The sequence below is a fragment of the Erinaceus europaeus genome, chromosome 3, assembly GCF_950295315.1.
Source record: "Erinaceus europaeus chromosome 3, mEriEur2.1, whole genome shotgun sequence".
Taxonomy (NCBI): domain Eukaryota; kingdom Metazoa; phylum Chordata; class Mammalia; order Eulipotyphla; family Erinaceidae; genus Erinaceus; species Erinaceus europaeus.
Window position 1 is genome coordinate 125,624,235 of NC_080164.1, and position 14,615 is coordinate 125,638,849.

The 14,615-nt window shown below is 36.9% G+C and overlaps 1 protein-coding gene across 5 annotated transcripts in view; it reads left to right on the top strand.

Moving 5' to 3' along the window:
• ART3 (ADP-ribosyltransferase 3 (inactive)) overlaps positions 1 to 14,615 on the top strand; it is an 84,615-nt gene that overhangs the window by 39,066 nt on the left and 30,934 nt on the right. For 4 of the 5 annotated variants that reach the window (XM_060187889.1, XM_007519852.3, XM_060187888.1 and 1 more), the window contains exons 2-3: positions 7,161 to 7,238; positions 12,263 to 12,971. In XM_060187889.1, coding sequence (XP_060043872.1) covers positions 7,170 to 7,238; positions 12,263 to 12,971 — 778 coding nt within the window. In that variant the 5' untranslated portion in view covers positions 7,161 to 7,169. Of the gene's footprint in view, positions 1 to 5,856; positions 5,991 to 7,160; positions 7,239 to 12,262; positions 12,972 to 14,615 lie in introns of those variants that run through there. The other variant, XM_060187886.1, reaches the window with a different exon arrangement.

The window sequence follows — 14,615 nt, forward strand, 5'->3', positions numbered from 1 at the left end:
GAAGGTGCTATCTTTGAGTAAACTAGAAAGCTGATTTAAGCATATATTAACAGTCATTGAGTCTGTAAGCCTTATAATTCTAGAAATCAACCACTGCTGATTCATATGTTTAGAGAAACTATTTGTAATCTTGGGCCAAAAAAATTAAAAGAAAAAGAACCTAGTTATTTAAAAGGTGAGAAAAAGAATTGCAATTTCTTACCAACTAATACACACCCAACATAGAAACTTCCACTCTTTAGTAGTATATGTTTGTCTTTCATTCCATAGTTAGGGATTTTTTTAATTGGATAGAGATGGCCAGAAATTGAGAGGGGAGGGGATAGGTAGTAAGTAGGAGAGACAGAGAGACATCTGCAGCATTGCTTCACTACTTGCCCCCTGCAAGTGGGGACTGGGGACTTTAAACTGGATCCTTGTGCATTGTAACACAGGCACTCAACCAGGTGTGCTACTACCCCGTCCCCATAGTTAGGGCTTTTTTCCCCCCCTCTCTATAATTTGAACTAAAATTTGTAGCTAACTAATAGGAGATATTTGCTTGGAAAAGTCTCAAGGTAGTAGTGCACATTATTGAATGCACATGTTACAATGTATAAGGATTTGGATTCAAGCCCCTGGTCCCCACCTTCAGGGGAAAAGCTTCACAAGCAGTGAAGCAGTGTTGTAGATATCTCTGTTTCACTCATTCACTCTTGATTTCTGTCTCTATCCAACAAATAATAAAGTTTAAAAAAATCATACCTTAGTCTTAAATTGTAAAGATAATGAGTTGAATTTTTGAGCCCTTCTTGTTTCTCTAAAAACTTAAAACTTTTTGTCCTTAAATTATCAATAGTCCTTAGTTGATTTTTTCCCTTTGGAGGTGCCACTTAGGAAAAATAAATGTATTCCACTGCCATTCAGTACACTCAGTGCATGTTCAGGCAATTCCATATTTTCTGAATAACAAATTTAATTATCAGGTAATTACCAAGTGGTATATATGGTATTAGGAATCAAACTCAGAACTCATGAATGCAAGTCCGGTGCTCTATCATTGAGTCATCTAAGTAACTTGTACAACTTTTATATAAGAAAAATGAACTAATGATACTGAGTAGTATTATAGTCAGGGAAGTATACTTATTAGAAAAAATAAGTGAACTATTTAGATATGAATCGGAGAACTAACATATCTGTACATGTCTGACAAAGTGAGATAAGGGATACAGAATAAACCATTACCCATATAATTTAGATATGAATCTAACATTTAAAATTTGGCTAAGGGGTGTAGATATTGTGATATTCAAGAAACCTGTGAGTTACTGGTTAGGGAATTAGAATATACCTTCCTGTAGATATTAAAATGGTGGTAATTATTGTTAAACTTTAGGGGCCTCTCTAGAGTGGGAACCTTGTTTATTTACCTTCTCCTCTTATTTGCCTCATATAAGGTAAACTTTTAATAACATGCCTATATAACTTTTTGTTTACAAAATCTAGTTAGCTTTTAAAATACCTGAAATTCAAATGTCTAAAGTTAAAACATGTTGCCACAACTTTTCCTCTCTCTCTTTCTGGCTACCAACCCTTGAAGACTGTATTTGAATCTACCCAAAGCAAGGGAGAATAAATTGGGACATCTGTGAACTAGGATAACCCAATATTTCCAGAGATGGGAAGATAGAGAAAACTGGGAAGCCTCAGCATTCCATGCAGAGGCTCTTGTTTGGGGAATTATTAGTGAACATCTAGTTATGGTGAATCAACCAGTCAACTGGTGCTGAGAGATGATGTGTAAAGGATCTATAATAATCTATTTAATTTATTTTAGTGATTTAGTAATGGTTTACAAAATCACAGGATTACAAGAGTATAGTTCCACACTGCACCCACCACTACAGTTCTTCCCCCACCCCCCATCCCCGTCTTCCCTCACCCTTCCTGGTAACCAACAGTTTTCACAAAGTCTTAGAAATAGTTTGCGTTTTTAAAAAATTTATTTATTGTATAGAGACAGAAATCTAGAGGGAAGGGGAGATAGGGAGACAGAGAAACACTGTTTCACCACTCACGCAGCACTGTTTCACCACTCTGAAGCATACACCCTGCACATGGGGAGTGGGAGCTTGTGCCCAGGTCCTTACATACTGTAATGTGCATTACTCAGCCAGGTAAATAAGAAGAAAGTCAATACATAAAGATTATAGTCACAGAAGTTGGGTTTCCAGATAAAGAAGTACTTTTTCCTGAGCAGTTCAGGATAGTAGTGAACACAGCAATACTTGAGGAATGATTTAATTGTAACCTTTTATCGCTTTTCTGTGAAAATTTGTAAGAAAACATTTGACTTGTGTATTTTGGGATACTAACAGGCAAGAGCTCACTGAAAAATTACTTTAGAGAAGAAAATAATTAGGAATAATAAGACTTGTTAAAAAGATACCATACCATTTCATAAGTTTTCAACTTCATGTCTGCAAAGGGGGACTACCCCTGTTAGTTTTGCTTCTCCTTTTTCCCTCTTTCTTTCTTTTCTTTCTTTTTTTTTTTTTAAAGATGATTTCCTGTTTCAGAAGAGTATGTTTGTGTTAAGAACACTACATTATCTTTGGTTTTCTTTTAAGTTTGACTGATGTTCCAATAATTGTTTCTTCATGGGGGTTTCCAGATCTGGGGGAAAAAAGTTAATAGCTAAACTCTATGTAACAACACTAACCACCCTAGGGACAAACTTTTGGATTTTTTTTTCCCTTGTTACATAAAATGCTCATCATTTTAACAGTGCTCTTCTTTGGAGCCGTAGGCATGACATTCTGCTCTCATCCTTTCTTCCTTCTCTCTTAATTTCTTTCTGTCTCTTTTTTAAAAAATTTTTAGAATGGTCACTTGACTTTATTCCCTTTTGTTTCCCTTGTTTTATTGTTGTAGTTATTGTCGTCGTCGTTGGATAGGACAGAGAAATGGAGAGAGGAGGGGAAGACAGAGGGGGAGAGAAAGATAGACACCTGCAGACCTGCTTCACTGCTTGTGAAGAGACTCCCCTGCAGGTGGGGAGCCAGGGGCTCTAACCGGTTCTGGTCCTTTTGCTTTATGCCACATGTGCTTAACCTGCTGCACTACGCTCGACTCCCAATTTATGTCTTATCAAACAAATTTTTCTTAGAAAGGAAAAAATAGTCACCAGTAATAGTGGATTTGTAATGCAGGCACTGAGCCCCAGTGATAACCTTGGTGGCAACAAAATAATAATAATAAAATGAAAAAAAAATAAAATGTAGGGGTCAGGAGACAGCTCACTTGGTAAATCATTGCATTAGTATGCACAGGGACTCTGCTTTGATTCTCTGACATCACATGGGAGCACCATGCACTGTGCCAGGGTATGTTTAATCAACAGGACACAGTACTTTCCTTATATCCCTTGATCTCTGTCTTCCACTTTTTCTCTGTCTTTACCTGAAATTGAAAGAATAAGAAAAAAAGATCCTGCTAGGAGCAGCAGAATTACATAGGTATAAAACCCTGGCACATCCCCCTACGTACCACCCCTTCTCTGTAGGATTAAATGTAAAAATTATCCCCCCCTTTTACCTGGGAAAACATCACTTCCATAGGGCCTTTACAATAAGATCCTGTTTATCTTTGTTTTATATCCCAGGAAATTTTGGACATCTTATAGCTGATAGATGAATGAAACTAGATAGTTTCCAGTATGTTTAAATCCATTAGCTGTTATTCCTAAATCTGTGTTAATCAGTTTTGTATCAAATGGAGGAAAATACAGATACAAATATAGTTGTTGGGGGCTGGGTAGTGATGCTCCTAGTTGAGCACACATGTTAAAATGCACAAGGGCCAGGGCCCGTGGGCCCTACCTGCAGGAAAGAAGCTTCTCAAGTGGTGAAGCAATGCTGCAGGTGTCTATCTCTCTCTTCTCCCTCTCTCTCCCCCTTACCTCTCAGTATCTTTCTACCTCTGTCCAATGAATAATAAGTTATATATATATGTATATATTATTTTGCCTCCAGGATTATCACTGGGGCTTGGTGCCTGCACTATGAAATCCACTGCTCCTGAAGGCCATTTTTTCTATTTTGTTGCCCTTGTTGTTGTTATTGGCAATGACAGAGAGAAATTGAGAGAGGATAGGAAAATGGAGGTGGGCAGAGAAAGATAGACACCTGCAGACCTGCTTCACCGCTTATGAAGAAACCACCCTGCGGGTGAGGAGCCGGGGACTCAAACGGTCCCTGCACTTCGTAGCATGTGTGCTTAACCCTCTGTGCTACTGTCCTACCCCCTTAAATAAAAATATTTTTAAAAATTTAAAAACACATTCATTCAAAAAGATCTGTGTGTACCTATTTCCATAGCAACACAGTTTTTTTAAGGAGAGAATATTTATTGATGAGCAGTGAGCATATCTAGCATGCAAATAACAATTGTACCTGTATTTTTTTATGCTACAGTATGGACATATAAAAGTCTGTTTATATGTGTAAACCAGAGATAGCCCAACACCTATGTCTTCTGGGTCACGTATTTTGATTTTTAATCTGTAGTCACTGAACCCTAAATGTTCTATAGCATTTCAGCCAATATATTTACTATATAACTTGGTCAAATGAGCATCATAGTAGTAGGTATTACCAAGCCATTTCTTTTTAGTGTTCTTACTGAACTTTACACTTGAGGTTCTTATTTTTTATTAGTGATTAATATAATATTAATTTACAAAATTATGAGATAATGGGTATAATTTCTACACCATTCCCACCACCAGAGTTCTGTGTCCCTCCACTGGAAATTGTAGTAGTTCTTCCAAGGTCACAGATAGGGGTTGACTATATTTCTATAACAATTTATATTTATATATATATTTCTCCATTTTTTCCTATCTATCTGCCTTCTCTTCCTTTCTAAGTTACATATACACCTATTGCTACTTCCAAATGTCCTTCCTTTTTTTTTTTTAATTGCCACAATTATCACAGGAGCTCAGCACTACAAATCCAACACTCCTGGTGGCCATTTCTCCTTTTTTATTTCTTTATGTATTTTATTGCTATTATTTAATAGGACAGAAAGAAATTGAGGGGGAGTGGGGAGGTAGGGGAAGAGAAAGATAGACCTGCTTCACCTGCTCATGAAGCAGACCCCCTGCAGGTGAGGAGAGGTGGCTCGAACTTGAGTCCTTGCGCTTGGTAATATGGTAACGTCACTTACTTGGGTGCACCACTGCCTGCCTCCTGTCTTTCCTTTTTTTCCTCTTCCCTCTCTGATGTGTAAAGGATCCTGATGGGATTGGGTTTCAGAGCCCTCTGGTCATCTTCCTCTAATACTTCTCTCCTTCTAAGGGTATGGACCAAAATTCTTTATAGGGTACAGTTGGTGGAGGCTCTGGTTTCTGTAATTGTTTCTCTTCTGGTCATGGATATTGACAGGTCAGTCCATAACCCGGGGAGTTTTTAATTTTTGAGGTATGATTTCCTAGCACCTGGCACAATACCTGAAATACATTAAACTGTTTGAATGGTGATAACAGTCATCACTGCCAATTCTTAGTGTAGTGATTCCCCTTAGTTATGTGAACCATCTAGCAAGAGTAAAAGCTATGCTTCAGTTTTACATTTCAGGAGTCAAAGGACAAGGGAAGTAATTACTCTCTGAGAAGCCCAGAACTAAAGGCTCAGAACTGAATATGTTGTGTACTAGAGGGAATTGCTGTGGCTTTATAAGCTGCTTGGAGATTTAATGTGTTAACAGCAGTGATTCCAAGGGTAGTGTGGGGGCCAGATATAAATAGCAGAACACAAATGGGGTAATGTGCCACTGCCAACCTACTGCTGGGGGTGTTTATAAAAAGAAAAGCATTCCCTTCTGAGCTCTCACTGTCAACAAGCTCCATCCTGAAGACACAGTCACCACAACTGAGAAAGTGGGGAATCACTTTGAGATCTAGCATCATTTAAAACTCCTTTATAGGCAAAAAAAAAAATCAGGTAAACATTTTGACTTATTTTACAGAGTATGGAAGTGAAAGACTTTCAAGAAAACCCTGGTTAAGAACTTGCTAGGGATATACTGCCTTGTGACAGCTATATACTGCTTTGTGACAGCTAAGTTCTAAATCTTTTCTGGAAAGAGAAGTTTTACATAAAAGTGGTGCTTTGGCACTATATTTTAATGTATTTTAGTGAAAATTTTTTTCTGAAATAAAGATGGAAATATGGTGCCAACAAGAAGGATTTTTTTTCCTTTCCATTATGCTTTTTCAGATGCCAGAATGTGGTGATTGGTAAGGATAAAATAGAACCTAGAATTCAGTTCCAGTAATGCCAACTTTAGTATGTGTATGTGGAAGGAACTACAGACTATCCTTGCTTGTATATGTTAATGACTCTGGGATAGTTTTGGCCCTTGAGACCCTGTTACCTTCTTGTCTCATAAACACTGGGGTGAATGTTTGATAGTTAGCAATAATGTTGTATGATCACAATAAAATTGCTGCCTACTCAATTCCTTATTCTCATTCTTGCCTTCAGAAATTTATGCAAGACAGTTGGTTTATTATTGGGCTTCTCTTGAATCTGAGTATTTGGGGGACTAGGCCCCCTTGAGTAAACTTCTGGTTTGCACCACTACTGGTCTTATCATCTCCTCTGTTCTATCAAAATGAGTTTGACTTGATTTACCAAAAACATAAAAGTGTAAGTAATGTGCACGGATACCAACTTCTGGAGAATCTTTGGAACTGGCAACCAGGGGGCCAATTTGACATACTTGTTTTTAGTTTGTATTGTTTCCTATGCATGCTGAGGAGAGATTAATAGGTAAGGAAGAAATAAGACTACCAGTGTTTATATGGGAAATATGACCTTTCTGGAGGAAAATGGAAAGATTTAATAATCTTAAACAGATTATCTCAGTTCTTTAAGTTTTTGTTTCCTCGTCTATGTAGTGATGGTTTTAAACCACTGAGCAAAAGCTAATGTCCTTTTCCCAACCACTAGGGATTCATTGATAATCACTTTCTGACCATCATGATACTCATTCCACCCATAATGAAAATGTGTATCTTGCTTTTTAAATTTATTTTATTTATTTTTATCTTGCTTTTCTTTCATAAACTTTTTAAAAGTCTGTTAAATTGGAATTTCATTTTCATTTAGAAGAGAAAAATGAAGACAAGACATTTTGAAATGATCACCATGTTACTGGCAGCTGTGATTCTAATGGACGTCTTCCAGGTAATGGTGGGAATGGGAAATATGTCATCTTTGGAATGGGAACTGTTGATATAAGTTTGTCTGAGGCACCTTTGTGAGGTGATGATGGAAATAACAAGATAGAATAGATAAAATTTTCTACAAGTTTTATTTTTGTTCATTGTACCTATTTGTTGTATGCCATTTATAAAAAGTTGAAAAAAATTAAATTAAGCAAAGAGAAGAAAGTAAAAATTAGCGACTCAGAAAAAAGACTGAATATTTGATATAGTGTCTGCTCTTATCTGTGTGTCTGTCTAATATACAAAATTGGTTTCATACTATATGTAGTATTTTACCTTGTTTTTAAAGTTAACATTGCACTACAAAATATCTATCATAAAGTACTCTAGAAATGGGGTTTTCAAAAAATTAGATATTTCAGTATTTTGTTACATGTTTCTAATAAACTACACAATAATTACTTTCTAACATTAATTGTTTCTTTTTTCTGATACAACTTTAATGATTTTATTTTTTAGTTGAGTATTTTTTAATGTTTATTTTCCCTTTTGTTGCCCTTGTTGTTTTATTGTTGTAGTTATTATTATTGTTGTCATTGATGTCATTGTTAGCTAGGACAGAGAGAAATGGAGAAAGGAGGGGAAGACAGAGAGGGGGAGAGAAAGACCCCTGCAGACCTGCTTCACCACCTGTGATGCGACTCCTCTGCAGGTGGGGACCTGGGGGCATGAACTGGGATCCTTACTCCAGTCCTTGCTCTTGGCGCCATGTGGCTTAACCCGCTGCACTACTGCCTGACTCCCCCTTGTAGTTGAGTCTTTAAACATTCTGTACCATTTTATGTACATGTTACTCAGGTATCTCAATTTTCTCTCCCTAACCATTAGCTGTCTCCCCCACCGCGCCCCCCCCTCCCCAGGGCTTGGTGTCGGCACTACAAATTCACTGCTCTGAGGGGGGAGGGGATAGTAGAGAGGGAGAGAGGAAGATAGACACCTGCAGACCTGCTTCACTGCTTGTGAATCTACCCCCCCTGCAGGTGGGCAGCTGTGGCCTTGAACCTGGATCCTTGTGTGGGTCCTGGTGCTTCATACTATGTGCGCTTAATCCAGTGTGCCACTGCCCACTCCCCCCCTTAGCTATTATATCACTGTTTGTCCACTAATTTGAAGTACACTCTGTAAAATATGTTAAAATTGCATCAATTTAAAATATTATATTTGGTCTATTGTCTTAAATAGTTGTATATTATTTTTTGAACGTAATGTCATTTTCTTGGTGATATAATTCACATATAACAGTCACCATTTTAAAGTATACATTTCAGTGGTTTTTCATGTATTCATTATATTAGGTAGCCACTATCATTATCTAGTTCTAGAATATTCCCAGCACCTCCTAGTGTTCTCAATATCCCCTAATCAGTACTAATCTACTTTCTGTCTCTGTGTTTTGACTATTCTGTCCATCTCTCTTAATGGAATCATGCAATATCTGGTTCATGTATGATTTATTAGCATAATGTTTTCAAGATGTATCCATGTTAGAGGATGTTGATGCTTCATTATTTTTTTTAAACTTTTAATATTTATTCCCTTTTGTTGCCCTTGTTGTTTTATTGTTGTTGTCGGATAGGACAGAGAGAAATGGAGAGAGGAGGGGAAGATAGAGAGGGGGAGAGAAAGATACACCTACAGACCTGTTTCACCGCGAGCGACTCCCCTTCAGGTGGGGAGCCGGGCTCGAACCGGGATCTTTATGCCAGTCCATTAACGCTTTGTGCCACGTGCGCTTAACCCGCTGCACTACCCCCCGACTCCTGCTTCATTATTTTTTAATGACTGTCTTAAAGATTTATCCATTCACTAGTTTATCCATACATTAGTTGATGTACACTTGGGTTGTCCTCACATTTTGAACAAATAATGTTGCTTATGAGCTTTTGTTTATAACCTTTTATATAAAAATACATTTTTAAAAAAATATTTATTCCCTTTTTTTTGCCCTTGTTGTTTTATTGTTGTAGTCGTTGGATAGGACAGAGAGAAATGGAGAGAGGAGGGGAAGACAGACAGGGGGAGAGAAAGACACCTGCAGACCTGCTTCACTGCTTGTGAAGCAACTCCCCTGCAGGTAGGGAGTTGGGGGCTCGAACCAGCATCCTTAAGCCCGTCCTTGCGCTTGGCGTCATTTGCACTTATGACTTTGATTTGTAGTTTAATTTTTTATTTTTACTACTACTAGTCGTTTAAAAATTTTAAGATTTTAAGGTTATAGCTTGAAATCCACACATGAATGTGTATGTAGAAGTCATCTTACCCACCATCAAGTTCTTTGCCCCACCCCCATAACTACCTCAGTTCTCGCAAAACCCAAGAGACAGTTTAGTTAATTTTTTTTTGCATGAGTGAAACTGTCTGGTAGTAGTCTTTCTTATTAATATTTTTGCCAATATTTTAATGTATTTGGTCCATAATTTGTTTAACCAGTTTCCTTTCTTAAATTTTAGATCATTTTCACATTTTTGTAATAAACTTTTGGTAGTTGAATTCTACTGATACATACTTTTTTTTAGTTGATAAATCAGTGGGAATAGAATTGGTGTTCTTACCTAGCATTTAGAGCCTGTCCTTTAATGTCCATTAGTTATTTCTGAATGGTGGTGGTATTTGTGAGCTTTGTTACTGCTCCAGGCACTCACTGTACAGAACACACAATCATCTATGGCCTTGGGCCAGAAAGACCTGATGTCTAAAATTAGACATGTGGAAGCTGGTTAGAGGGAGAGAAAACACAGGAACAAATTGGATCAATTCTAATTTGATGTGAGTTTTGTAGGAGGTGATTTTAGGATATGAGGTTTCATAATATGTTTGAGTCTTGAAAATAAATTGGGCATTGGTGTCCAAGCTGCAGTCTGGTACATTCTGTGCTGCAGAGGGAAGTCCATTTCTTGGCTAGAATGTGGTAGTGATTCAATCTACTGCTGTTTAGATTTTCACTTTAAGAAACTGATTTACAAATCCAGGAATGCAGGTACCTCTGACTTCCCCAGAATCATTTGTGATTCATCAATATAGTTTCTGGTGCCAGTATAACTTCTTCATTTGTCAAATCATATTATGAATTGTCCCCCCACTTTCTAATATGAGTTAATATGAGGTCAAATTGAGCTCTTTGAAAAGTACTACAACTAAAAAGTGGTATTAACAAAAATTAATTAATTAATTAATTAAAAATTTGAAAGTAATCATTATTAGAAACTGAAAATTTTTAGTGAAGAGAGCAGATTCTGGAGTCATACTACCTGGATTCCAATTCCAATTGTAGATAAATTATTTATTCTCTATGTGTCTTAGTTTCCTCATCCTTAAAGAGGGGGCTAACAATAAATAGCACCTCCCTAATGGGATTTCTATGAAGATTAAATGAATTTAATGTATATACATCTATAAAGTATTCAGTGCTTGGCATACAGAAAGAACTCTAGAGAAGTTCACTAGACTCTAGTGATGGAATGTACAGAGAGTGATAATAAAGATGTATAAAGGAAGAAATCCTCAGATGAATAGAGGGTCTTATATAAGGACCAGGTCATTGATGGTTGTTACAAAAAGTGAGTTTGGTCTTAGACTACTATTTGAAGGATGTTTGAGTATGTTTGAAGGATGTTGTTCAACAGGAGTTGAAAAAGGCAGTTTGGTATACAGGCTTGTATTTACAGAGCAGGCCAAATTTATGTGCAGGATAGGTCATATACTTACTGAATCTATGGTTATGTATTTAGTTATCTTCAGATAAAATTGAGTTTGGAAAATAAATAACTTTGGGTGTAGATAGCATAATGGTTATGCAAAGAGACTCTCATGTCAGAGGCTCCACTATCTCAGATTCAATTCCTCGAACCACCATAAGCTAGAGCTTCAAGAAACTCTAGCATTTAAAAGCAGCTAGAATAAGTTGGAGCTGTAAGAGTCTAAAAAGAAACATTTCCTTAATGAAAGTTGTTTGGATGGAGGAATGGGGGCGGGAAACCAGATTGAAGAGGGTTGATATATGAATGAAATGAAAAGGAGATGGCATCTCTTTCAATAAGTTTGACTGTGCAAGGAGGAAGAGAAATGATGAGAAGGAAATAGCATGGGATATAGGATCATTTTTTTTTTAAAGTTATGATCTGCTAGACTGCAAGTTAGTTAAGTTATTATTATTTTGTTATTTTATGCCACCTTGCTTCTTATATGCAACAGAGAAGCACTATGCCTTTTTCAGTTGTATGTGACAAAAATACAATTTAAACTAGTTCAAATAGATAGGAATTTAATGATTCTAATGACTGTAGTAAAATTTACCAGGCATAGATTGACCCAGGACCAAAAATGATGTTATCAGTGCCTCATCTCTTTCTCTACCTCTCAGCTATGCAACCTTTACTTTGTTGACTTTTCAGACATCCAATATTATCCTTAAAACTAATGGTTCTAGAGGAAGGAAAAGACTTTTTTTCTGGGAATGCTCTTTTAGGCCTATGTTATTGTTTACTCTTAAAGTGAAGAGTTAGTCCTACTAAATTAAATGGTCAAAAGGGGGGGTCTTCCTTAAAGGAAAGAAGTGATATTTACCACTTATATATTTATTATGTGTGGTATTTCACACACACTATCTCAAGTTTACTCAGTAGTCTTGAGTTAAGGAAAGCTTGCTAATAATATTGTACAAAGCCAGAATTGCCAAACATTTCTTCAAAATCACATTTTTTGCCCTTTCCTCTGTTCAAGATTCACATGAATGAGTAACAGGTATAATCACACTCATATTTCTGACTCATTAACTAACATTTATACTTTTATACAAGTAGAACACAACTAAGAAAAGTTATCTGCAATAATGGAATGTACATTCCATATAGAGAACAAATTCAAAGTTGGTTATAAACAACGGAGGGACTTTTGACAGGACATGAGATGATGAGGGCAGCAATGTGAGAGAAAATGATATAAAATATCTTACCTAAGGAATATTTATTTCCTTTTCCTTTGAAGGTAAAAGCTGAAGTGTTAGACATGGCAGATAATGCATTTGATGACGAATACCTGAAATGTTCTGATAGGATGGAAATAAAATATATTCCCCAACTACTTGAGGAGGAAAAAGCAAGTCAGCAGGTCTTGAAAGATGTATGGGCAAATGCACAAACCAAGTGGGAAGCCCGGAAGACTCAACTCTCTCTCCCGATGAATTTTAAGGATAACCATGGAATAGCCCTGATGGCATATATTTCTGAAGCTCAAAAGCAAACTGACTTTTACCATCAGTTCAACGAAGCTGTGAAGGTGGCTGGCCAATCTCGAAAAGATTATATCTATGACTTCCAGTTCAAAGCTTTTCATTTTTACCTGACTAAAGCCCTGCAGTTGCTGAGAAAACCTTGTGAGGACAGTTACAAAAATGTGGTATATTTCACAAGTCAGATTTCATTTACCTTTGGAGGGCTAAACCAAGCTAGATTTGGCCATTTCACGTTGGCATACTTAACCAAACCTCAAGCTGTTGATGACCAAAACATCCTCTTAACCATCTATACGTGCTTTGGAGTTCCTGTTGAAAAATTTGCTGATGGTGAAAGTGAAAAAGTTACTTTAATACCTCTCAATGAGGTTTTTCATGTGTCACAGGATGGGACTAGCAATAACCTTAACCTTCAAAGTACAAACAAGACCTGCAGCCATTATGAGTGTGCATTTGTAGGTGGTAAGTGTCTGTACTGTCTATGCTTATCTGGGAGGGAGCATCTTAGAACTCAGGGGGAGGTCAAGAAGGAAAATGAGAGGTATTTTGAAGGAGAAATGACATTGGTAATCTCCAGTCTAGTTTCTTTCATGCTTTTAGTTTCTTTTTCCATAATTTAACCAAAAATAATACAGTATTACTAAAAGTTAAAAATATCATACAGTAGTGGTTCATAACCAGGGGTAGTTCTATCTCACAGGTTATTTGGCAATGGCTGGAAATGTTTTTAATTGTCACAGCTATTCTCTAGTTGCTACTCACATCTAATGGGCAGAAAGCCCAAGGATACTATATAGGCTAGCTCTTCATAACAAAGGAGCACCTGATGCAAAACCTTCATAAAAATCTTTTTTCCTTTTATTTATTTTACTTTTTGTTGCCCTTGTTGTTTTTCACGGGTTGTTGTAGTTATTATTGTTGTTGTTATTGATGTCATTGTTGTTGGATAGGACAGAGAGAGATGGAGAGGGGAGGGGAAGACAGGGAGAGAAAGATAGATACCTGCAGACCTGCTTCACCGCCTGTGAAGGGACTTCCCTGCAGGTGGGCTTGAACCAGGATCCTTACACTGGTCCTTGCACTTTGCACCACCCTGCACTTAACCCACTGCTCTACAGCTCGACTTACCTCAGTAAAGATTTTTATGAAGGTTTTAGGGAGTCGGGTGGTAGTGCAGTGGGTTAAGCACACATGGTGCCAAGCTCAAGGGCCGGTTTAAGGATCCCGGTTCGAGCCCCCGGCTCCTCACCTGCAGGGAAGTCGCTTTACAGGCGATAAAGTAGGTCTGCAGGTTTCCATCTTTCTCTCCCCATCTTTGTCTTACCCTCCTCTCTCCATCTCTCTCTGTCCTATACAACGACGACATCAATAACAACAACAATAATAACTACAACTTAAAAAACAAGGGCAACAAAAAGGGAATACATAAATAAATATTTTTAAAAATCTTTTTAAAAATCTTCACTGAAATATAGTATCTTGACACATTCCTTACCCTCAGTTCCCACTCCTAAGAGCAATTTATTTTAATTTTTAATTAAAAGTATATTTATCTTCCATTGGTTGATTAGTATACTACACACATTTCAGGAATACAGCTAACCCTTCTGTGTATAAACCTCATGAAACCCACCATCAAACTCTAGTGACATTCCCGTTATTAGATTGGCTACCTCTACACACTTCTCCTACCCTTTTAGATAACCATCATTTATTCCCCCAATGTAATGGTTACTTTTGTTATATTTTTTAATGCATTTGGTTTGGTTATTTACATTACACATACGAAAGGAACCATCTAGTAATTGTCTTTTACTTTCTTATTTCACTTAATGTAATGACCTCAGGTTCCATCCATGTTGTTGCAAAAGGCAAGATTACATCTTTTTGATAGATAAAGTAGTATTCTATTGAGTACATACTACATTTTTTTATTCATCATCCAAGGGTGGGCATTTAAGTTGTTTATATAATGTGACTATTGTGAATGACGTTATCTTTTTAATGCACATATCTTTTCGACTAGTGTTTTTTAAATTCTCCAGATAAATACCTAAAGATGATATTGCTCATTAATATGGTATTTATGTTTTAGTTGTTTAAAGA